This window comes from Paroedura picta, chromosome 17 (genome assembly GCF_049243985.1).
Source record: "Paroedura picta isolate Pp20150507F chromosome 17, Ppicta_v3.0, whole genome shotgun sequence".
Classification (NCBI taxonomy): Eukaryota; Metazoa; Chordata; class Lepidosauria; order Squamata; family Gekkonidae; genus Paroedura; species Paroedura picta.
Genome location: NC_135385.1, coordinates 11,405,529 through 11,431,175, shown reverse-complemented (window position 1 = coordinate 11,431,175; position 25,647 = coordinate 11,405,529). Strand labels below are relative to the sequence as shown.

Here is a 25,647-nt window from a genome sequence, read left to right as displayed (position 1 = left end):
TATTTATATACCGCCTTCCCCTGGCACGTACCTGCTTGTGGGAGTTTACATAATTAAAATCAGCAACACATTACATGCTTAACCATTTAAAAGCAAGTTAAAAATATGTAGACCTGCGTCAGCTAAAACCATTCGTTTCTCCAAGGATGGGTTAGTCCTGTGGAGGGCCCATTTACTAGTCATTTACTGAGCCCAGCCAAAAGCATGACGGAAGAGCTCTGTTTTTGCAGGCCCTTTGGAACTGAGGAAGTTCCTGAAGGGCCCCGCAACTCTTCCGGGAGTTCACTGAACCAGGCCGGGGGCCAGCACCGAAAAGGCCCTGGCTCTAGGGCCTGGGATAATGTGATTGCCTCCCATTCTCAATGTCCCTAGGCTCGGATGCCCAATTGAATAAGTTGATTTCTAGGCTGCAGGAGCTCTGCGTACGGAGTCGTTTAGGAAGGACGGCTGCAGCCTGCCTGAAAGACTCGCCTTCAATCACTGGCCACAGCAGGGGAATTTACCTTCATCATGTGCGGAGGGAGCTGCGGTCCGATAAAACCTGGCGACGTCTGCTTGTTGTTCACCACTCGCTGGTTGATGACTGGCCGGGGAGAAGACCGCCCTGGGGTGTGGGCGGAATTGGCGTGCTCACTGCTGTTCTTCACATCGTGGGACCTGGCCAAGAGCAGCAGGATTAAGCAACGTTAGCTGGATTTTGCAGGGACCCTGGAACTTCTGCAGGCAGCTTCTGCTCCCCAGCAGGACTCTTCTATTGCTCTGTCCCCTGCCTTCTCCTCTCCACAGAGATCAGTTTAGCCTCACACAGCCACCCTGTGAGGTAGGCTGGGCCCAACCCAGAGAGAGAGCCAAGAAGCATAGCAGGGTGGGGCTTCGAATAGGGAACCCCCTCCTCCAAGCACCGCACTCATACCAACATGGGCTCGGTTCTAAAGCGAAATCTTCCTAGCTACTCTGGAGAGGGCGGTGGTGGGAAGGGTGCAGGTGCGTTAAAACTACGCAAATAAGAATCCAGGACTCAATATAAAAATGGGGTCTCTGAATCCCGAGCGCAACAAGATTTAGCGGGCCCGGATTTTTCAACGACCAGAAAGCATTTTACTGATTAAATGGGTCGTTGTTATTTACAGCGGAATGGTCTTTGCATCCAGGAGAGCCTGTGAGGCTTAGCTGCCAGAGTGCTGGACTGAGAGATGCGGGTTCAAATCCCGATTAGGCCAAGGAACCTTGCCGGGCGACCTTGGACCAGTCACACACACTTAACCCGGTTGACCTCACAGGGTCGTGGGGAGAACAAACGGAGCAAACCGAGGTCACTTTTTGGGGAACCATAGGATTTAATGTCATGGCGTTTCAATAAGGGCAAAAGCAGTTAAAATATTCCGCATTGTGAATACAACTGAGCAAGTTTTGGCTATTTCTGCAGGCCTTCCCTACCGGACAGCTAAATGTAGAGATCTTCTTACAGATCGACAGGACCAGGACTGAGGCTTCGATAGGTCAACATTTACCTTAATCATTTGGACGAAAAGTGTTTTGAGCCTTTATTATTACCTGATATAAAAGAGCATGTAGGCTTGCTGGCTAAGAACGGACCGAATGTCGCTGACTGAGACCGTGGAATCGTTCATCTGGTACCACTGACCGTTGCTGGCCTGCAAAAGGGTGGGGAGAATAATGACTGAGATCTTAAATTGGGATTAGCTCTACAGCCTTGGGTCTACCATTATGCAAAGCCTATTGAGATCCTTCCAGACGTGTGCCGAGGCCCTCAAGAAACATGGATGTACACACACACACACACACACACACACCCACACCCAGGATCATTAAATAGTGTCAGAAGAACCACAGGTTCAGGCAGGCAGCCAAGATGGTCTGAAGCACCAGAATAAAGTTAAGAGTCCCAGTGGCTCCTTGAAGAGCAACCAGGTTGAATTCTGGGGGTAAGATTCTCCGGAGAGTAAAAACGTGGTTGTTGTGCAAGGTGCCGCTGGGCTCTAATCTTTGTCAGAAGAAGCAGTTTCTCCTCCTTCCTCTCTGAAGTACTTCCACCCCCACACCAGTTTTCTAAAATTTACCTCCCCTCCAAAAAACACACACACTCTCTAACCTTGGCCCAAGGAAAGCCTGCCATCTAGTGGGAGAAAAGGACAGCACAAGTTATGCCGTTACGGCAGTGGTCCCCAACCCCCGGTCCGGGGACCGGTAGCGGTCCGTTGATCAGTCGGTATCTGGCCGCGGCTCCTTCTCGTCCTCCTCCCCGGCTGCTGCCTCAGGGGCTGCCCTGCCACTCTGCCACTGGCTCACCTTTGGTGCTCTCCAGCGGCCGCCATGGCTGGGCTCCCCCTCGGCGTGGCACTGTTCAGCTGCTGCTGGCAGCACCCCCCAGCGGGCAGCGGGAAGTCAGGGGCGCCGGCGGGAAAGCAAGCGGAGCAGGGGCTCAGGCGGTGGCGGCAACGTCCCTCGGCAAAAGACTACCCCCCCCCCCGGGCCTCAGTAATATTTACCTTGATATAGCAGTAGTAATGCCCTGCGTGGCAGCTGAAGCCAGCATGCACCATGACTGCGTACAACGCATAAATAACAGGGTCTCCACTCGACTGGGACATGTAAGGGCGCATATCGAAATGTTCGGAATACTTCACCTCCTGAAAGAGAAAGGAGAGCCGTGCGTTTCATTGAGGGGCTTCCAGCGCAAGGAACAGCTCACTCGTCTAATTAAAAACCAAAAGAGATAAAAGAGATGTGCAGCATTAAAAAAAAGGGGGGGGCTTCCAGGTGCAAGAATGTTTTCCTAAGTTCACGGCTAGACAGGAGGACACGGAATTTAATAATCGGCCCTCAACAGCACGCGTAACCAAGCTAAAAACTTGTGCCTGGTACTGAAGGTCTGGACTGTGACCCACCGAAAGAAAATCGGAAGGCACTTGAAGCCCAACTGTTCTTTGCCTTCCTAAGAGAGCCAGCTTGGTGTGGTGGGCAAGAGCGGCAGCTTCTAATCTGGCGAGTTGGGTGTGATTCCCTGCTCCTCCACGCGCAGCCAGCTGGGCGACCTTGGGCCAATCGCAGTCCTGTTAGAACTGTTCTCTCAGAGCTCTCTCAGCCTCAGCCTACCGTTGTGGGGAGAGGAAAGGGAAGGCGACTGGAAGCCGATATGAGACTCATTTGGGGAGAGAAAAGCAGCATATAAGAACTAACTCTTCTTCTTCTTCAGTAATCTCAGGGCTCTCTCAGCCTCCCCTCCCTCACAGGGTGTCTGTTGTGGGGAGAGGAAGGGAAGGTGAATGTAAGCCACTTTGAGCCTCCTTCGGGTAGGGAAAAGTGGCATATAAGAACCAACTCTTCTTCTTCAGTAATCTCAGGGCTCTCTCAGCCTCACCTATCCCACAGGGTGTCTGTTGTGGGGAGAGGAATGGGAAGGCGACTGTAAGCCACTTTGAGCCTCCTTTGGGTAGGGAAAAGTGGCATATAAGAACCAACTCTTCTTCTTCAGTAATCTCAGGGCTCTCCCAGCCTCCCCTCCCTCACAGGGTGTCTATTGTGGGGAGAGGGAAGGGAAGGCGACTGTAAGCCACTTTGAGCCTCCTTTGGGTAGGGAAAAGTGGCATATAAGAACCAACTCTTCTTCTTCTTCAGTGATATCAGGGCTCTCTCAGCCTCACCCACCTCACAGGATGTCTGTTGTGGGGAGAGGAAAGGGAAGGTGACTGGAAGCCGCTTTGAGACTCCTTCGGGTAGAGAAAAGCGGCATATAAAAACCAACTCTTCTTCTAACCCCAGGATAGGTCTACGTACTTCACGTGCCTCTCTGGTGCTGTGAAATCTAACATAGTTATAACTTGCAGCACTCCAAGCCCGTTACCTTGCCGATTTTCCCACCGTTGAAATTTGCAAACCGTTTCAGGGACAGGGTGAGAACGTTTGAAGCCCGATGGATTGTCAGTCTTTTTGAAGCAGGAACCATCTTCTTACACCTAGAAAGGAAAGCGGAGGGTACAGGGGTCAGCTTCCAAGCCCCTTTTTCCTGTACACTCATCGGATTTCCTGAAGCTCAAATGACAAGCTGCCAGTGCAGAAATCTTGGACTTTCACAAAGTCACCGGCTGCAACCAAAACATCAATGGGCTTCCTTTATGGAGTTCCCCCCCCCCACAACCCCCAAACCGAAAATAGAAGGCAGTAATGTCTGACAGCGAATCAGCCGGGATGTTCAATTTTATTTTTCATTTGTTTTAGTATTTATTTCTTCCAATTTCCCGGTTAAACGCTGGCTCATGGCGGCTTACAACATTTTAAAACGCAGTGACGACATAAAGCAACCTTAAAAACCAGTAACTAGTATCAACTCACATCAACACGGTTAAATAAAACATGAATCCAAGAGCAACCACCAACAGCATCAAAACCAAACCCCAATTAGACAGGTTTTCTTCTCTGGACATGGAAGGAAGTAGATTTGAAATTTCCAGATTGTGAGGTTTCGAGGAGGGGCCCAAGATGACTCGAGCCGTTGGCCTGGCCTCAACCGAACGTCTGGCGGAAGAGCCCCGTCCTACAGGCCCTGCAGAACTCAAGACGGCTCCATCAGGGCCCTGAGATTTTCCAGCCAATTGGGGGCCAGGACTGAAAAGGCCCTGGCCCTGGTTGAGGCCAGGCGGACTTCCCTCAGGCCAGGTACCATCAACCTGTTGGTGCTAGAACAGTGGAGGGCTCTCCAGCGGACATAGGTGGGCAAAGTTTTAATGGTTTTACGCTTTACTGCTTCATTTTCATGTCATTTATAGATGAATTTGTCCCGTAGAGTGATTGATGTGATTCCAAAACAATGGAAGCCGCCCCAAGTCAACCTGCTGGGAGGGGTGGGGTATAAGTCCCAATATAAATAAAAAATAAATAAATTTAATATATCCTTTTGAGACAGAAGGGTCTAGACCAGTGGCTCTCAACCTTCCTAATGCCGCGACCCTTTAATACACTTCCCCCCAACCATAAAACTATGCAAGGGTTCTTTTGCAGAAATTAAACCGAAACTGACCAATGGCGTGAAGAGCCATGGTTCAGGATTGTATATAATTTCCCCCCCCCGGGGTTCCGCAGTTCAGTTCTGCCTCTTGTCCTGCCAAGCTGTGCCACCACCTGGAGCGCCTGGCGGGAGACTGCGCTGCCGTGGAGGCACTGCTGGAGTGGCTGGCGGTTGAGCGCAGGCGCCTGCAGGAGGAGCAGCAGAAGTGGCAGCGCCCTCCCTGGCCAAGCTGCTCGCCCTGCCACGACCCCTGTGAAAGGGGTCCCGACCCCCGGGTTGAGAACCACTGGTCTAGAAGGAACACATGAAGAACTAGGCACCCCAGAATATCCTCTCCCTCTCAACATCCCACAGTTCTCAGGGGAGGAGTGGTGTAACTTGCCTTTTCAAAAAACATTTGGCTTCCATTTGCATATTTCTGGGCATAATTCAAAGGGCTGGAAGGCCTTAGCCGGCTTACGACGGGGGTACCCTCGCACGCTATTTTGCCTGGCGGTCATGGGCCAAATGCAAGCCAAATTCTTTTGAAAGCTTTGCAAGACAGAGGCGGTCAAGATCAGAGCGGTCAAAGAGAGAACTTGCTTCCTTCTTACTTGCTACATTTATATGAGTTTTCATCATCCAGTTGCTCTGGCTTGACAAACAGTTCCAGCGCTTTGTTAACACTTTGAGCGGTCTAAAGGGAAAAGAGAAGCAGGGAGAAACAAACGGCGGTGAGCTTCACAAGACTTAATAGACTAACGCATCAGGCTGGCCTCGATCGGAGGCAGGCCTCCTTGGTCTGGCTCTGGCCAGGTGGAACGAGCTGCCGGCTGAGGCCAGGGCTCTGAGGGAGCTGTCACAGTCCCACAGGGCCTGTAAGATGGCGCTCTTCCACCAGGCCTTTGGTTGAGGCCAAAGCGATGCTGCAAAATGGGCCTCCCTCCACCCCTCTCAGGCATCTTCCCACTGCTTTCCCATGCTTACTGACCAGACGGGACCACCATAGTCAACGGGTAGGGAATGACAAATGATGGCTGGGTAAGTTAAGAGAATTGTTTGTGAATTTGTGAGTTTGAAGGCAGAGACTTGGACCTTCAGGGAGCTTCCCAAGTTCCGGAGGGCCTGCAAAATGGAGCACTTCCAACGGGCTTTTGGTTGAACCCAGGGCCGAACCTCTAGCATTAATATTGGGCCCCCTGCCTGTCTAGCATCAGGCGATTCATCGAATTAGCGAGCCCCCACCAGATTGTATCTCTGTGTCAGGATGAACGCTGCCTTGGCAACAAACCCTCCAGATGTGCTACGGAGTCTGGGGAGCCCAGTGGCGGGTGTGGGTTCCTAGGCCGGTTTCGGAGGGCCTTCTCCCAAAGCGCCGCTTCCGGGCTGGAAGAATGATCTGACCTGGCCTTCAGGCAAACCTCTGGCAAATTTGGCACGTGCCTCACCCAGAATAAGGAGCCAGTGGTCGTGTTCATCCGTGCGGGGGATTTTAACCCCACAACGGGAACATTTTTTAAAGACAGCCCTTGAGGCCGTGGGAAAAACGAGAGCTGTTGAAGATGCGACTGCTCTTCACGGTGGCAAAAAAAGGAACTGAGGGAGTGGGGCACTCCACCTTGGATCACATGGGCGTTCTGGCGGGGAGCCACACGCATGCGCACCGTATCGGGCCGTAGCGCCCCCTATAGGAGTTTACCTGGAGAAAGCTTTCCATGGCTGGCCTGCACCTGCGCAGTCCCAAGGTGAGGCTGCATCACCGGACGGATAATTAATTTCCACAACTAGGTTTGGAACTCAAAGGAAGAGTCCCTCTAATTCTGTTTCCCCCTCCTCCCAGTGATCTGATACCCCCACGCCCGTCATGCACAAGTTCTCATACCTTTATCTCCAGTGGGATGTCCAAGTAGGGATCAAAAGTATCCGAAACTGCTTTGCAGTTCATGCACTTCACTGAAACGAAAACAGAAGGCGTTCAAGCAGAGCACAAAAAGCAGCGAGAACTGACGTTCCCAGGGGCCGTGCCCCAAGCCCGTTCTAAAAGGGAAGCCGCTTGGGAAAAAACCGTACCTCTAGATCTCAGATATCCTCCAAATATTTGATAAATGAGAGTGGTGGCTTGTGAGTATCGATCCAACCTGGAAGGAGGTTACAGAGACAGGTGGGTTACGGCAGCGCCAAAGGCCTTCAGGGTGCAGGGAAAACGGATCCAAAGATAAAAAGCAAAAAAAAATAACAACAGCAGGTGTTCTGCCAACGACTCACTTGTTGCTCCCGTTGAGACACGCTTTCTGCATAGCATCCACCGTGTAGCGGAGGAATTCATGTGCATCTTCCTGACTCCCGAAACGGAAATGCTTTGCTATTCCTGGGAAGCAAAGGAGGTGGCTTTTAGCCTACTGTGGTCAAGCTGCGTGAAGCAGCAGCGGAGAAGTCGAACCACGAAAGCCAGCCTGCACATAAGTGGCTATGAAGAGCTGGCTTTAAGCGGCTGCATTAATTATTATTATTAGGATATTAAACTATTATTATTAGGATGCTTTAGGATGCTTAGGGCTGATCCTGAGTTGAGCAGGGGGTTGGACTAGATGGCCTGTGTGGCCCCTTCCAACTCTAGGATTCTATGATTCTATTATAATACTTATTTATTTTCTGCCACTCCCAAGACCAGCTCATAGCGGGTTACAAAGTGTCAAATATAACCCCCAATAAACCCCCCATTAAAACAGGGTGACAAAAATCAATCAATATTTATTTATAGTCATTCAGACCAAAATTCAAATACACTTAATTAGAAACCGAAACAATTTAAAAAGAGAGAAAACAGTAGTAATACTATTAAAATTTACCACCATGTTGTTCCAGTTTGAGCTTTGATTTTTGGACGACAAAATCAAAGAACAAACTGGGACAACACGGTGGTAATTCCTCGGTCTCACTACCCCCCAGCCAGCCTCTAGTAAGGGGTGGAAAGAGGGGCCAGGATAAAAAATAACAAATGGCCTAACACCGGGGGGGGGGGGGAACCAATCTTCCTCGCTGTCCCTGGCCTCAACCATAGACCTGTTGGAAGAGCTCCATTTTGCAGGCCCTGTGGAACACCGGAAGCTCCCACAGGGAGCTGCCCCCCCCCCTTCCCCCAAACTGAGATTTATTATCTTGGCTTACTGCGGAGGTCGTTGATGACAGACGTCGGTTTGATAGTGTTGCCGGAGTTCGAGAGGGCTAGGTTGATGTGAGACTGCATGATGCACATCATGCAGAATCCTTGCTCGTGACCTGAAAGGGACGAACGTGCCAAACCGTAAGTCCTTGGGCAAAGGAGGAACAGACGTTGCAAGCCAACCAAAAGAACAACAAAATCTGTCGTTTGCCGCTGCTTCTTTCCCCTCTTCTGCTCGCCCGCACTGAAATCTATGTTTTGGGGCATAAAGTCTGCAAGCCCTTAATGGCGACTGGTCATTCTAGTCCTGCTCAGCCAAAAAGAACTCATCTCTTCTTGCCTCTTAGAGGCAGCATGAAGCACAGAGGACTCCCATTAATCCAAAAACAGAATGAGTATGGGATCACCTAATTAATACTTGATTAAAAAAACAATACAGCTGGGGGACGGGCAAAGAGAATAAGGGAACCAATTTCATGAGAAAGAGCGGTCCCTATGAGCAGGTTCGAAAACAGGGCTGACAACAATACTTTAAAAAGCGACCAGTTTTTTTAAAAACTTTTAAAAGCCCTCTTAAAATCTCATCTCAGCCGGGGGGAAAGCCCCGTAACGAAACGGCACGATTTCGGTAACGGGAGAAAGGCACAGGATGATTTCATTTCGTACACACGATGTCCTTGATAAGAGTGGGGTGAACAAATGCGTTGCGGTGTTACTTGTATTCACAGATGTTTCTATGAGTAGGCACAAAATAAAACCCTAAACAAACATTACGTCAGTCCTCCTGCCCCATGCAGCTGCTTTGAAGCATGCGGGCGAAGTTCTCAGAGGACACAAAAGAAAACTCTCCGGCCTTCTTTGTGTTTGCCTAAGGCAGGGGTAGTCAAACTGCGGCCCTCCAGATGTCCATGGACTACAATTCCCAGGAGCCCCCTGCCAGCGGATGCTGGCAGGGGGCTCCTGGGAATTGTAGTCCATGGACATCTGGAGGGCCGCAGTTTGACTACCCCTGGCCTAAGAGTTTTTGCGAAGTGTATACAAGGCTGGGGGTTTCTGAATCGCAACTGCACTTTCCCCAAGTCAGAAACGTCCTGGCTGAGAGCCAAACAGCTACTTTTGGTCAATCCCAGTGCTTGCGTATCCCTGGGGTGAGTGTGTGTGCTCTTTCCCCCTTTCAGCAGCAGACCCTCCCCCAAGTACTCCCAAAAGTGGTTTATTTATTTATTATCTGGGCTTATTCCCCGCCACTCTCATGACTGGCTCGTGGCGGGTTACAGTTTGTCCGTATTAAAAACCCCTTAAAGCCCCCTTAAAAACCATATCGGACACTCTCCCTATACAACAGACTCCTAAAAACATTTAAAGGCCACGGTGGGCTGCACCCCGCTAACCTCTCAAAAGGGAAACTAATACAGGAACAGGAGGAGGGAGTGCTATGCTCTCAACCCTAGACCTGGTGGAAGAGCTCCGTTTTCCAGGCCCTGCGGAACATGGAAAGCTCCCGCAGGGCCCGTAGCTCCTCCGGGAGCTCATTCCACCAGGCAGGGGCCCTGATGTGTTAGGAAAGAGCAGGAGGAGGAGAAGCTGTCCAAGAATCTCAAGTCCGGTTGGGAACTTGGAACTGGCACCTGGTTCTGGACTCCGAGGCACAGGGTATATATTCTGTCTATGCCAAGGCAAAACCCCATCACTGCGCTATGGCAGCTTCCCTTTCGAGAGCAAACTTACAGCTCCCTAAATACGTCTCCATCCCCCCCCCCCGCCAGTTGATTTCAAAACCCCCGGAGGAGCCAACAGAGAAACGCTTCAGCCTCTCTTTGGAATGGCGAACGCCGCGCAGATGCAAGGAGGGACTCACAGTTTTTGGAGTGCTCCAGGGAGAGCATATAATTGGCGAGCGGAGGCGTGTAGGTCAGGCACTGCAGAGCTGAATTGACGAAGCAGGTGTTGCCCAGGTTTTGGAGACCAGCTCCGACCTTGTGCGTTTTCTGCCACTTCAGGCAGACCTTCTCGGCAGGAAAGAGGATCTTCTGCGGCGGAGCGATGCCATCGCCGAGAGCTGCCCAAGACATGGGTAGGGAAGAAAAGAACATCAATACAGGGGGAGGGGGGGGGCAGGGACTGAGTAGCTTCCCGGTCAGCTCTTAGGCCCCAACTGTTAGAAGTGTGTCTATAAAATAATCTATAAATCTTATCTATAAATCTTATCTATCTATCTATCTATCTATCTATCTATCTATCTATCTATCTATCTATCTATCTATCTATCTATCTATCTATCTATCTATCTATCTATCTATCTATCATACTTTTATACCGCCCTCCCCGGAGGCTCAGGGCGGTTTACATCATAACAGAGAACAATACATAAAACAGTCTATAAAACATGTATAACTGATAACTAATAATTGTAACCAAATAACAGCACAATATAACAGTAAAACAATATAGTAATACAACAGGTCCAGGGCTTATTGATGGGATTCTGAGGGGGGGTGGGGGGGGGAGCAGGGGCCCTTTGGTCGCTGTTGATTACGTCTGGTCTCGGCCAAATGCCTGGTGGAGGAGCTCCATTTTGCAGGCCCTGCGGAACTGTTTAAGCTCCGTCAGGGCCCTGATCTCCTCTGGGAGCTCGTTCCACCAGGTGGGGGGCCAGAACAGAGAATGCTCTGGCCCTGGTCGAGACTTCTTTAGGGCCAGGGATCCTTAGCTGATTGGAGCATTTATCTGTTCCTCTTTTAAAACGCCAAAGAATCAATGAGGACCTTGGCGGTGCTCACTTTTGATGACTCCCTTAGGATTTTCAAGGCAAGAAGAAGAAGAGTTGGTTCTTAGATGCTGCTGTTCTCTCCCTGAAAGAGTCTCAAAGTGGCTTACATTCGCCTTCCCTTTCCTCTCCCCACAACAGACACCCTGTGAGGTGGGTGAGGCTGAGAGAGCCCTGAGATTACTGAAGAAGAAGAAGAGTTGGTTCTTATATGCCGCTTTGCTCTACCTGAAGGAGTCTCAGAGTGGCTTCCATTCGCCTTCCCTTTCCTCTCCCCACAACAGACACCCTGTGAGGGAGGCTGAGAGAGCCCTGAGATTCCTGTTCAGTCAGAACCGCATTATCAGTGCTGTGGTGAGCCCAAGGTCACCCAGCTGCCTGCATTTGGGGAAGGAAAGGCGAATGTAAGCCTCTTGGAGACTCCTTTGGGTAGAGAAAAGCGGCAGATAAGAACCAACTCTTCTTCTTCTTGCCTTGAAAATCCTAAGGGGGTCATCAAAAGTCAGCACCGCCAAGGTCCTCATTGATTCTTTGGCGCTTTAAAAGAGGAGCAGATAAATGCTCATAAGCAGAAGAAAACCCAGGACAGAACCTTCCCAGGAGAAGTATCCTAGAACGTTTGGCGTGAGCTCACTTACCCTGGTCCCTCTGGGCGGAGGGCTTGGATTTATCTGGAACGGATGAATTGGAATAAACGGCGGCTCCCGGCACTGGTCCCAAGGAGATCTTGCGTTTCGGAGCTTCCAGGGAAGACACCGCGCTCCATCCTGCAGAGCTTGAGTCCATCTCTCCACAAGCCGGCGCCAGGGAGTTGCCGGGCTGCTTTTGACAGCCAGAAGCGTTGGAGGACTCAGAGGTTTTGTCAACTATGGTCATTGTTCATCTCTACAAGAGGAGAAAAAAACAACAGCATCTTTTTGACTGGAGGGCAAAACAAGGTCAATTCAGTCCCCCAAGCGAAGAAGATAAGACAGGGATTCTTGTCCTGCAAAGTAAACTCACCCCCCCCAAAAAACAACAAGTGTGTCTGTCAAACAATGCAGCCATGCTTCTCTCACATTCCAGCGACGCAACCAGAGCATCGCTTCCGACAACCCTCACGTAGAGCAGCCTCTGGGAAACTGAAAGGCCCTTGTCCAACTAGGTCTTCTACTGAAGTAACAGCACCTGCCCTTTCGCCTTGAACATCAAGTGTAAACCTACGCAGGCACTTTCTGATGGTCTGAAAAGAGCTTTGGGGACAACCTCCAAGAGTTTTTCTACGACGGCCAGAGACAAAGGCTTCTCGCCTAAAAGAAGCCTAGAGAAGAACGGGAACAGGGAAGGGACCTCCTGGGTCATCTAGTCCAATCCCCTGCACCATGCAGGACACTCACATCCCAATCGCTCATCTACTGTCACCTGCCACCCCCTTGAACCTTCACAGAATCAGCCTCTCCGTCAGATGGATCTCCAGCCTCTGCTTAAAAATGTCCATTACCTCCCGAGGTAGCCTGTCTGACTGAGCTCCAACTGTCAGGAACTTCTTCCAGATGTTTAGATGGAATTTCTTTTGAATTAATTTCATCCCATTAGATCTGGTCCATCCCCCCATGGCAAGAGAGAACTCTGCTCCATCCTCTACATGGCAGCCTTTTAAATACTTCGTTCTGGTCTATCCCTCTGGGGCAAGAGAGAACAACTCTGCTCCATCCTCCATATGGCACCCTTTAAAATACTTGAAGATGGTTCTCAGATCCCCTCTCAGTCGTCTCCTCTCCAGGCTAAACAGACCAAGCTCCCCCAACCTTTCCTCATACGTCTTGGTCTCCAAACCCCTCACCATCTTTGTTGCCCTCCTCTGGACAAGCTCCAGTTTGTCTACATCCCTCTTCTACTGGGGTGTCCAAAACTGAACACAGGACTCCAAGTGAGGCCGAACCAGAGCAGAGTAAAGCGGTACCATCACCTCCTGTGATCTGGACACGATACTCCGTTTGATACAGCCCCAAATCCCATTTGCCTTTTTAGCCACCGAGTCACACTGCTGACTCAAAGTCAATGTCTGGTCTACTAAGACTCCTAGATCCTTTTCGCACATGCAACTGCCAAGACAAGTCTCCCCCATCCTATATTGGGCTTTAGAAGGTAAGCACTATTATATTTATTTATATTATAGGATCTTTTATAGATCTTTGTAGCCAGAACACTACTACTACAAACACCATGGGTACAAGTTGGGTGAGGAAACGTTCTTAATGACATCCATTCTGTGTGTCCCGTCCCCCCCGCCGTGTCATCTTCTACTGCCTGATTGCCCAGCTGGACTGCTGACCCAGGAGGCAAGTCATCTTTCTCCAAGCCAACCATCTTCAAAAAGATTACTACTTTGTTTCTGTGTTTTATCTGACACTCTAATGAGGCACCCCCTTGGCAATCCTGTTCATTTCACTCCTGTTTTTGTCACCCGTCCTCCAGGAAAAACCCAGGTATGCTTCCCACCAATAGGTGATTCTATCCCCCAGGATCACAAGGTCAGATTCTGAGTTCCTCAACCCTAACCTATAAACGTGGTAAGTTTGAACGACAACATCCAACCCCTTTTACTCCCACAACATTTATTTCAGGCTGCTGGAGAGGGGGACGGGACCGAGAACCTGAAGCCACCTGGGTCACCCTCTGCTAAAACCTTTGCTCCAGCACCAGATTCCAAAAAGGGACCACTCCATTTAGATCTTACCATTTATGTATGAGGTTAAATTATAAAGGTCCCTGATCAGAATGCTTTAGGTCAGGCTCTCTCAACCAGGGAAACCCTGGGGTTTCCCAAACGGTAAGAGGTAAATTTGTTACACATTTTATTGGTCATGTCGACCCTGCCCCTCCCAAAATGGCCAACGATGGGCTTGGAGGGGGAGGGAAGGGGATGGGTCCCAGATGGGCATGTACACAGCGATGCCGCACTATCGTGCCACCTCTGGGATTTCTTGAAACCTGAAGAATGTTTCAGGGTCATTGAGAAAGACAGAGTGGCTCTCCTTAAGTACTGAAAGGTTGCCACTTAGAGGAGGGCTGGGAGCCATTCCTATTGGCAGCAGAAGATATGATCCACAGCAATGGGTTTAAACTGCTGGTAGAACATTACTGGCTAGATATCAGGAAAAAATGTTCACAGCAGAGGAATGCGCTGCCTACGAATGCGTTCCTCATGGACGGCCTCCAAGCAGTGGTTGGACAGATCCTTCTCCTAGATGCTTCAGCCTGATTCTGCACTGAGCAGGGGGTTGGACTAGATGGCCTGGAAGACCCCTTCCAATCCTATGATTCTAGGAAGTGAGATCCTTAGGGTTCAGTTCTATGGGAAAGTCTGGACTTTTTGTTTTCCTGGTTTCCACAGGTCATTTATCAAGTTGGAAGCAGGACCGTCACCCAAAAACGCAAGCATCAAGCAAAGAACAGCTAAGGGGGGGTCAGCGGAGGCTGTGCACGCTGGCACTGCCTGAGGGAATAGGGCAGGGGTAGTCAAACTGCGGCCCTCCAGATGTCCATGGACTACAATTCCCAGAAGCCCCTGTCAGCGAATGCTGGCAGGGGGCTCCTGGGAATTGTAGTTCATGGACATCTGGAGGGCCGCAGTTTGACTACCCCTGGAATAGGGCGACTGCTCCTTGCTCCAGGGGGAGTACAGATGGAAGGGACAGACTGTAGGCAGCATTACATGTATGCAGGCGGCCCTTTCTTTGTGACTCTCCAAGATCACTGAGGAGACCGGGGTTGGAAACAGATCAAGGGAAAATCCAGCAGGGAGCAAGATTCCTAATCAGTGGGGTGCGTTGGAGAGATTATGAGACCCAAACACTTCAACGGCTTTGAGCCAATGATATCCCAGGCTGCTCCAAGCCCCTTCCGAGATGGCTCTTCGCGGCCAGAAGGCCTCCTGGAGTTCAGATCCGCCAAGGTCTAAAAAACCTCCAGCACAAAAGAACCTTCACCGAGAGGCAATTCAGAGGAATGCCGGAGACACTTCACTATTACGAGGCGATATCGAGCAAATTGAACAGCTTTCACTGCCACGCTTCCTCAGGAGCGCTTATTAAATAAGGTTTCCTTTGCAGCATTACACGGCTCAAATTACCAGCGTCGCCCAATGACGTGACAAAAAACCGTCCTGGGGAAAGGCATCTCCATGCCGGCACTCAAACATGCCCAAGGTTTTACTCATTTCCTGCATGTGCCTGGCTGTTCTTTGTTCCAAACAAAAAGCAGAGCTCTTCTTTAACATAATCCGCTCTCTGATTAACCAGGGGGGAAAGTACAACTTGCAAAGGGGGGGGGGAGGCGAGGGTGGAGAGGCACAGGCATTTTACAACGGAGTCGATTAACAAGGTCTGCTAGGCGGAGATTCCGATGCAAGATTCTGAGATTTGTTTCTGAGGGACAAGAAGGGGACCACATGGATTCGGACTCCGGATAACCTATATCGCAAGAGCAAGATGCCAAGGTGCATCTTCCAGGAGGGCCTGCTGCACGTCCAGTAACACAGTGGTCCCCAACCTTTTTTAGGCTGGGGACCGGCAGGGCATTGGGCCGCGCCCGCAGGGACCGCGCCCGCGCGGGCCACGCCCACGCTTCGTGCCGCGCCCGCGGCCGCGCCCGCAGATCGGGCCGCGCCCGGCCGCGCCCGCCGGCCGCGCCCGCAGATCGGGCCGCGCCCGGCCGCGCCCGTCGGCCGCACCCGCGGGCCGCGCCCGTGGATCGGGCCGCGCCGGCGCGGCCTGCACGGGCGCGGCCCGGCCCTGATTCCTCCTCCCCGCCCTCCCGCAGTAAGTAGCTTCCCGAGCCGCAAGCTTGCGGCCTGGGAAGTTTTTTACTGCGGGGGTGGGGGGGGGCGGGGAGAGGGAGCCGCGGCCCGGCGCCATGGCCTTTGCGGCCCGGCGCCGGGCCGCGGCCCGCAGGTTGGGGACCACTGCAGTAACAGAAGCCCACTTGGAGGTTTTTAGACATCGACCGGAAGCCTATCCTAGCCCTACCACCATGCACTCTGCGCATGCACTCGAAAGCTCCCGCCTTGAATAAATCTTTGTCGGTCTCAAAGGTGCTATTGGACTCAATTTTTGTTGTGCTACTTCAGACCAACACGGCGACCCACTTGAATCTATTCCGGTCCTAGTTTATGCACCAGTAGGGGGTTGAGCTAGATGACTGGGGTGACCCCTTCACCTTCTAAAAACAGCCGTCATGAAATAAAGGTGTCAAGTCAGGGTGGGGCCAAAGGGGGGATCTGTTTCTTGTTTTTCGTTCCTAAATAAGTCAAGAGCGCTTTGACTCCACCTGCGAAACACACCGAGGAATCACGGGAAACCAGAGGAAAAGTGAAGAAATATTCCAAGTGAGGCCGAACCAGAGCGGATTTTGCCATTCAGAGAACAAAGTTTGAGTCCAGTGGTGCCTTGAAGGCCAACAAAGGTTAATTTTGAGTAACGATTGTGCGCACGCAAGCTCTGTTCTATTGTTTTGGAACAACATGGTTGCCCCCCACCCTGAATCTCTTATCATTCAGAATGAATCTAATGCCCTTGGGAAAGAGCTGCGGTCGATTTGGTAGTGCGGCTGCTTAGCATGTAGAACGCCCTAGGTTCAATCTCCAGCTGAAAAAGAACCAGGTGGTAGATGATGTGAAAGGTCATGACTACCTGAGACCCTGGAGAGCCACTGGCAGTCTTAGTAGTAAATGCTGACCTTTGTGGGTCAGTATAAGGCAGCATCATGTGAGATCCCCTGGAGGGTCATCTTCGTTAAAGCAGGAGTGGCCAAACTGTGGCTCTCTCCAGATGCCCTCCAGATGGCCTCATGGGAATTGTAGTCCATGGGCTTCTGGAGAGCCACAGTTTGGCCACCCCTGCCATAAAGAAATGACACTTTGCGCAAATCCCAATATGACAAAGGTCTGGCTTAAAAGTCACCTGAGGCTGCCTCCTACGGGGTCTCTCAAGAGAGGCCTTGTCTCCTGATACCAGGGATGGTTCTCCAGGGTCTCCTGGCTTTCACATCACCTCCGTTTGTTTGTTTTTTATATACTGGAGGTGCCAGGGGTGAGCCTGGGATCTTAAGCGTGCTAAGCAGATGGCCTGCCCATGAGCCGCTGCCTGGGGTTTTTGGCATCGTTGCTGTCGATAACAAACGGGCACTTCTGAGTCTCAACAAGTAACGGTGGCCCAGTCATGAATAAAAACCTGCTCTGGCTTTCTAGTCTCCATACAAGCCCTGCAACGTCAGAACACGGAAACAGAGCCGACCATGTGCAGAAAACACAGTCTGTCTACCAATGCCTTCAAGGAATTGCCACTTCAGCCAATTACGATGCACCACACTTTGCTGTTAACGGAGGGACGGGCTCCAGAGCCGTGTAAGAGAATGGAATCCTTTAGGAATCCCCTTGCAGGCGGCCTGATAAATGGCCCAAGTCCGACCTTTAGGTTTAGGCCCGTCGAGCAACAAACAACTGTCCAATCTGCACCCTTTTAGCACATTCGGAGGCCTCAGCTCACCAGAATGCTTCTTACGGCTAAGCCAAATATCAACCCTCTCCCATCCAATCGTATTTTAGGGACCAGAAATTTGATAATGGGAATGACTAACCTCCAACAGGTTTTCAATCTGCATAAATTCAGCCTTGCCGTAGAGCAGGGGTAGTCAAACTGCGGCCCTCCAGATGTCCATGGACTACCAGCTGGGAGGGGCTCATGGGAATTGTAGTCCATGGACATCTGGAGGGCCGCAGTTTGACTACCCCTGCCGTAGAGAATCCCACCCCTTCTGTCCTTGACCGATTCTGAATGAGAACTGAGCAGCAACACAACACTCAAATAGGTGCAAGATTTCAGGAATGGCGTATCAATATGAATCTTCTCCTCCTAGTCCTGTCCTCCATAACTGCTGGCCTTAAGCATTTCATTAAAGCTTCATGACGGTCCCTGGGGTTGGCTTCCTTCTCACTGTCTCTTTTTATACCGCCTTTCCATACGGCTCTGAACGGCTTACATAAAACGTCATGGGGTAATTACACAGATCATAACAAATATAGCAATCATAACCTATAACATATCAACTAGAATATTTCAACAGAAACAGTAACTTTAACGGAACCCTTAGGTAGGTCAGATTCAGTCGGATGGTCCTGGAAGGGTTTCCTAAATAGGGGAGAGTTAATTTTTTTTTGGTAAATAATTTTCAAAAATTGTTAAACATTTATCACGTGATATGACCATGTATGGTCATGTTGACCTCCCTCCTCCGCAAAATGGCCAATGATGGGCCTGGAGGGAGTAAGAAGGGGAGGGACCTCCAAGGTGGGCGTGTCCGCAGCTCTGCTTCCCAACCATATCCTGCATAACTGTACCACTTCTGGGGTTTCTTGAAGCCTGGAGAGTGTTTCAGGGGCTTCTCAGGGGTAAAATAGTTGAGAAAGGCTGGTCTATTCCAACAAAGTTAAAGTGGTCGTGTTAAACATACATCCCACCCTCTTCCAAAACAAGCCCTTTTAACTGTCAAAGGTACCTCTGCAGATTCTCAAAGAGTGTCTCACTTGTGTTTGCAATTGTATACTTTCCAAGGAGCCTTTCTGCTAAAGGATACCAAAGTCTACTTTCGCACTCACTACAGCCTACAAAAGGGCCTTAGGGCTTGGGGGCGTGGCAGCATACAGAACACCTAATAAAAGTCTGAGGTCTGCCTTCCCTCCTGAAAAGCAATATTACAGAAGCTTTTATTGGCATAATGAGCAACACAAGTGAGGAAACACAAAGTAATAAAATTAATAAAATTAAAAATCAAGCAAGGTTACTCAGTTTCGTTCAAAACAAGGAATTAATTCTGAGTGTCTAATTGCCTAAAATTGCTGCAGTACGGGAGATTTGAGCAGTATCCTTGGAGTCAAGTAACTTATTGACTATTACCGTTTCGTCAAAATGGAATTGAAAGCAGGACAGAATGTCAGATCATGACATAGCGGTATAAAGAGAACTTGGGGCAAAACCAAATAATACGAGGAAGAAGATCGGGGACCACACAACCATGAAAACATAATCTCTCCACTAAATGAATGCGGTTAAACGTCTCTAAGAGAATGTTAGAAGGGAAAGAGTTCAGCCCAGTAAGCATGAAAGCTTTCTTGTCGCGGTAAGCTTCAATAATGGTAAGGTAGGGGGGGATAACTTTATATAATGGCATAATATTCCGTACATGGGGAGAGAAAGATGATGTAAATCAGGGGTACTCAACCTGTGGTCCTCCAGATGTCCATGGACTACAATTTCCATAAGCCCCTGCCAGCGTTTGCTGGCAGGGGCTCATGGGAATTGTAGTCCATGGACATCTGGAGGACCACAGGTTGACCTCCCCTGATATAAATGACAATAAGGTTTGCTATTCATTGTCCTCCAGTCTCCTTACTATGAGCTTATATATATTTTGCTCCTCAAGATCCATCAAAGAGTTTAAGTCTTTGAAACAAGTTTGTTAGCAAGTCTGCGGGGCCAATTGGAATTGTGGGGATGCATATTGATACGGCTTTCCCGAAATCTCGTACCTTGCTGAGTATTGTGTTGCCGCTCAGTTCTCATTCAGAATCATTCCGCCCCTGTTGTCAGCGTCTCATGAGCCAAGAACTATCATGAAACCTGACAAGTCGTACTGCAGAAACACCTTTTTTGATCAGGGAAGTTGGAAGGTGAAAAGGCCAATGAGCACACGCCACGGCACAGGCCTAGAAGCAGCAGGGAAACTACAAGAGCTCCAGTGTCAACTCCTATCCCAGTCAGATCAACCCTTGATTCTCAGACACGGGGGAGAGGGGGGGGGGCGGAGAGGAGAGTCTGTAAAGGAGTCACTCGTTTGAGAAGCAGTGTCCATAGCAACCAAGCAAGGGAAGTAACACTATAAGAGAATTGCATGAGAATTTCCCCCCCCTCCCCAACAAAAACCCAACACACAAGGGAAGGGGAAGGGAAAAGGGAAAAGGGGAAGAGAAGCCAAAGTAAAAAACGAACCTTAAAAATGATGGAGATTCAAATGCAAGGAGAGATCATATAAGTGGCAGCCCACACTGCGGGGTGTGTGTTTGTGTGTGTGACAGGAAGAGACAAGAATATGTATGCCTAACGCGTGGTAATCGAACAAAGAACAGGAGAGCAAGGTAATCCTTATCAGCCTAACAAATAGGAGAAAGATACATCCGTCCATATGAAACAGGCTGTCCAGGTATTCCCTAGATACTGATATTATGGGCAAAGTTAACAGGAAGCTTGTGGCCAAATTAAGACAGATCCTGCACTGAGCAAGGGGTTGGGAAAGATGGCCTGTATAGCCCCTTCCAGCTCTATGATTCTATCTCAAATGTTGATATTCCCCCCCCCCCCCCCAGCATGAGCTCTGGCGCCCACCTATAGCATCTGAAGAAGTGGGTTCTTCGTGTAGACTACAAGATCTTTAAGGTGCCACAAGATTCTTGCTTTTCTTTTTATGCCAACGAACTAGCACGGCTGGGCCCTCTGGAATTACTTCCCGTCCCCCCCCCAAAAGGAGGGGAATCCCCCCCAGTGGAGTGGGGTACAGTCCAGAAGTTTTCAAATAGTACAGGAAGGGGGAAAACAGGGGCGAGAATATTTCTTTATATTGCGCTGACAAAAGTAGTTCATATTGCACATATATCCCCACACAACTCATATAACAACCACATCAGACAAAGAATATACACGAGAATGAGTTTGCGTATGCAAAAACACCTCCACACATGCATCTCTATTTGCATGCAGATGGATCAGACGTACACAAACCAGCATGCTACTATATGAATGCACAAACACCCCTATACTCACATTTCGGAATCTGTGTGTACACATGAGAGGTGCCCTCCCAGATCAGACCAGTGGTCTATCCAACCTAGCATTCTGCCTCACACAGCGGACAACAAACGGACCAACAGGACACGGAAAACACCCCCCTCCATTGCTGGATGAAAGAATACTGAGTGTGTGATTTTGTTATACTATTTTCATCATGACCTCCCTTAAAAAGGTGTCTGGAAAGGCAGCCTTTACATGTTATGAACATCTCCACGTGCAGAGACCCATATTTGTAAACACGCCTACATTTACAGGTGTGTGTCCCCACATATATTACACACATGAATCTCGTGGCAGCCTACAAACACACATTTTATTTCTGCATAAACAGTTGTGGACTGTTCCCCAGGTCACCAGATGCCGGCAAATTTAACGAACCCTTCAAATCTGACAAATTTTTAACCCCAGCATATATTTTAGAATATAAGAAGACAATTTCTTCACATAAAACAGCACATGTCTCACGGGATTTTTAAAGGGATCTTAAAGGTTTAACTCTGGCATTACCCTGTTTCTGCTAGGCAGGCTCCATATCTGTGGGCGGGACCTAGAAACATCCACGTTTTTTGTTCCAGCATGCTCTAGAATCAACGGGGCAAGCCACCTAAATGATGGAGGTAGGTGTGTCCCTGTGTTTGGGTAGAAATGAAAGTAGGCCTCCAATCTGCCCCCTCTTCTTCTTAGGAGTGTGTGTGTGGAAGCAGAGCCCTCAGCTAAACAAGGTCTCCAACCCCCTCCTTTTCTTGGGAGCAGAGACCAAACAAGGCCTGCAACTCCACCTTTACCTTTGGAGGAAGGGAAAACAGATCCAACTTAACCTGAACCCCCCAAGCCTCCTTCTGTTTCCTGGGGAGGGCGGGGGGGGGGGGGGAGAGAGAAGCCACAGTGGATGAGGCATTAAGCAAGGCCTCTAGCCACCCACCCTTATTTTCTGAGAGCAATGAAGCAGACTCCCCTTCACAATTAAACAAGCCTTGAGACCCCCTACTGTCTTCTGGTGGGGTGGGGGGAGAAGCACTAGGCCCCCACACTAAGCAAGGCCTCCATCCCTTTCCTGCTCCTATGGAGAGAAGGAACACAGACCCCAATTAAACAAGACCCCCCCTGCTCCTTTCTTCTTCCTTGGGGGGGGGGGAGACCCATAAAACCCAACACCCCCCTTTCCTTTCCTGAAAAGCAGACAGACCCCCCCCCTCTTCCAGATCAAGCAGGGCTTGCGACCCCCTCCTTCCCTTGCAGGGGGGCGGGTGCCCCCCATTCGCCCAGGCCTCCCCCTTAGAAGCCCTCCCCTCCTTGAGTGGGGGGAGGGAGGGGTGAAGGCCTGCCAGGAGAGGGGCGGGGCCCAGCATGGGCCTAGCGGGAGGAGGCGGGAAGGAAGGGAGGAAGGGAGGGAGGGAGGAGGAGGGCGGCGGGCTCCCCGTTTGGCGTCAGGCGCCCGGGGAAGGCCTGTCCTCCGCCCCCTCCGAGCCTGCCTGTCTCCCGGCCAGCCTGCCGGCCAGGCTCCCTCCGCCCGCCCTACCTGGCTCGGCGCTGCCGGCTGCCCTCCGCCTCCGCCCGGCCGCTCCGCCTCCGCCTCCTCCAGCTCCGGCTTGCCCGTGTCGGGGAACAATGACGTCCCCCGCTCCGCCCAGCCGCCTGCATCCGGGCCTCCGCGGCCCGCGCGCCTCCGGGTCACACAAGGACCAGCCGGCGCCGCACGCGCCACAGCACGCACGCCGCTAGGGGGCGCCCGCCGCAACGAGGCGCAGGCGGGCGGGCGAGGAGAAGGGGGCGTGGCGGGGGCCCGGCGGAACTGCGGGGCGCGCGAGGGGCCGTCGCGGAAGGGCGAGGCGCGCGCGGAGGGCGCAAAGGGTCAGCTGCGGATTATTGGGGGGGGGGGGGGGGAAACGGGGATGCAATCTAATGCAAAATACAAATCCATGTCTTTATCATCTATCTAGTGAAAAGTACAAATCTATCTAAATAAATAAATACATTTATTTATCATCTATCTAATGCAAAGTACAAATCTAATGCAAAATACAAATCCATCTATTTATCTTGTAGTGAAAAGTACAAATCTATCTACCTACCTTAAGGTGACCAGATTTTAACATTGGTAAAACGGGACACCATGATTGGGGGGGGGGGGATCTTGCTTAAAAATTGGGTCTATATGGAGCAACGCAATTTTGCATAGAACGCATAGAACACAAAACTAGTATATTGCAATATATATTGTTTGCAATAGAGAATTAAGATTCGGGTCAGAGAAAGTTTTCATTACCATGCGAAGTGAAAAAAGTCCAGAACCGGAGTAACAGCAGTCCGTCCTGCAAGCTGAATTTTAGGCCCTGGAAACTGAGCAGAAGAACAGGGTCTGTTAGTCTCTGTCCCCTTTTTCTACCTAGATTTGTATCTTGAGGCTAAGACTGGGCATGGCAGCCCTTTGACAACGTCTAGTTAGGCAATGTTAAAGAAGTGGGTGAGCCAGGCTTTTCACAAAGAAGCCTCAATAGGTTTATTGGAAGATCTCAGTTGTTAACATAATGCACGAGGTTTTGTCCCAATTTGCATCTTGGGCCAGAATGGGTGCCTAGGTGTGGCGGTCCCACCTGAATAAGACTTTGATGTATCACAGCAATTAAGGATGGGGAAAGACATTAAATCAAGACAATACTTTGAGGTGTGGAGCTTAAGTAGATAAGCTGCTAGCTAGACGCTGTTGACTCTTTTGCCCTCATGTGACTGCGTGGGGGAAAGAAGAAATGGACCAGCCCTTCCTTTGATTAATTGCACCACTCACACAAGCCAGACATTCTCTTGGATGAGATCGACCTCACATAGAGGCCTATGGCCTGTTTCTGTTACATAAGGCTTATCTGGGTAGGCTCCCTGGCCTAACCATAGTTGCTTAAAGTGAACTAGGAGTAAAGCTGGAGGCTTTCAGCTGCATTCTTCCTTGCACAGCAAATAGTATATTTGAGGTCTAGCAACAGGGGACAGGCATGTCCAAGAAATGATGGCACAAACTATTTCTTTCCTCCCACCAATGTATCCATCTGCCCAGATAGGGAAATATCGAGATCACCATCTGAAACCTATTTAATTATAGCCTATCCTTTCCTGAGTGTGACAAAGTAGCTATTGCCCTTAGGGTTAGAATCATAGAGTTGGAAGGGGCCACACAGGCCATCTAGTCCAACCCCCTGCTCAACGCAGGATAAGCCCTAAGCATCCTAAAGCATCCAAGAAAAGTGTGTATCCAGCCTTTGCTTGAAGACTGCCAGTGAGGGGGAGCTCACCACCTCCTTAGGCAGCCTATTCCACTGCTGAACTACTCTGTGAAAAATTTTTCCTGATATCTAGCCTATATCGTTGTACTTGCAGTTTAAACCCATTACTGCGTTTCCTCTCCTCTGCAGCCAACGGGAACAGCCTCCTGTCCTCCTCCAAGTGACAACCTTTCAAATACTTAAAGAGGGCTATCATGTCCCCTCTCAACCTCCTTTTCTCCAGGCTGAACATTCCCAAGTCCCTCAACCTATCTTCATAGGGCTTGGTCCCTTGGCCCTAGATCATCCTCGTCGCTCTCCTCTGTACCCTTTCAATTTTATCCACATCCTTCTTGAAGTGAGGCCTCCAGAACTGCACACAGTACTCCAGGGTGGTCTGACCAGTTGCCAGCTCTGGGTTGGGAAACCCCTGGAGACTTTGGGATAGGAGCTGGAAATGGGCAGTATTTGGGGCAGAGAGGGACCATAGAGTAGAATGTTATGGAGTCCACCTTCCAGCGCAGCCATTATCCCCAGGATTGCTTTAATTTGGAGATGAGCCATAATAAGGCCGGCATTCCTAAAGTCTTCCTTTTTGTAGGATATTTTCCATTAACTGCCTTGGAATAGTTTTGAGTTCCCACCCCGTCCAGGCCCGTCATTGGCCATATTGGAGGAGGAGGGAGGGCAATATAACCATATATGGTCATATCGCCTGATAAATGTTTAGCAATTTAAAATACATACTTAAAATGTAATGAATCCCACCCATTCAGGAAACCTTCTAGGACTGTCAAGAAACCTTAGGATTGCACCCTGCTTGAAAAAAAATTGTATTATACTCTTTATTGCACCATCTCATAGAATCATAGAGTTGGAAGGGACCTCCAGGGTCATCTAGTCCAACCCCCTGCACTAGGCAGGACACTCACAACTGCTTGTCTATCCACAGTGACCCCAATTTCATGCCCAAATGATTGCCCACCCCAGAAGGCAGCCTGGCCTGGAGGAAATAACCTACTATCACACAGTGGTGATCAGCAATTCCCTGGACATGCAAGGAAGGGCCACAAGAGACAAACACCGACGCATCCCTTCCTGCCCACCCACTCACAATCTGCCTAAATTCACAGAATCAGCCTTTTTTTGTCAGATAACTATCCAGCCTCTGCTTTAAAAACTTCCAAAGATGGGGAACTCACCACCTCCGAAGGAAGCCTGTTCCACTGAGCAACTGTTCCAACTGTCAGGAGCTTCTTATGGATGTTGAGATGGAATTTAGAATCATAGAATCACAGAGCTGGAAGGGACCTCCTGGGTCATCTAGTCCAGCCCCCTGCACTATGCAGGACACTCACAACCCTGTCACTCATCCACTGTCACCTGCCACCCCCTTGAGCCTTCACAGAATCAGCCTCTCCGTCAGATGTCTATCTAGCCTCTGTTTAAATATTTCCAAAGGAGAACCCACCCGAAGAAGCCTGCTCCAACTGTCAGGAACTTCTTCTTAACCCTTTTCTTCCTTGTGTTAGCTCCAACTGTGGGAAGATGTGTTAGAGCTTTATTTTTGTTTTTCA

At 50.1% G+C, this 25,647-nt stretch overlaps 1 protein-coding gene across 3 annotated transcripts in view; it reads right to left on the bottom strand.

The window, feature by feature from the left end:
• Positions 1-22,492, bottom strand: part of USP42 (ubiquitin specific peptidase 42) — a 34,271-nt gene extending 11,779 nt beyond the window's left edge. Inside the window, exons 1-13 of one of the 3 annotated variants that reach the window (XM_077316385.1) lie at positions 22,336-22,491; positions 21,324-21,445; positions 11,574-11,820; positions 10,027-10,227; positions 8,174-8,284; positions 7,271-7,373; positions 7,076-7,143; positions 6,888-6,958; positions 5,620-5,702; positions 3,866-3,977; positions 2,511-2,651; positions 1,555-1,655; positions 504-657 (exon numbers count right to left, since the gene is read on the bottom strand). In XM_077316385.1, the coding sequence (XP_077172500.1) occupies positions 504-657; positions 1,555-1,655; positions 2,511-2,651; positions 3,866-3,977; positions 5,620-5,702; positions 6,888-6,958; positions 7,076-7,143; positions 7,271-7,373; positions 8,174-8,284; positions 10,027-10,227; positions 11,574-11,811 (1,383 nt within the window). In that variant the 5' untranslated portion in view covers positions 11,812-11,820; positions 21,324-21,445; positions 22,336-22,491. Of the gene's footprint in view, positions 1-503; positions 658-1,554; positions 1,656-2,510; positions 2,652-3,865; positions 3,978-5,619; positions 5,703-6,887; positions 6,959-7,075; positions 7,144-7,270; positions 7,374-8,173; positions 8,285-10,026; positions 10,228-11,573; positions 11,821-21,323; positions 21,446-22,335 lie in introns of all 3 variants that reach the window. The other 2 variants (XR_013227192.1, XM_077316384.1) reach the window with 2 other exon arrangements.
• Positions 22,493-25,647: the final 3,155 nt, after the last annotated feature.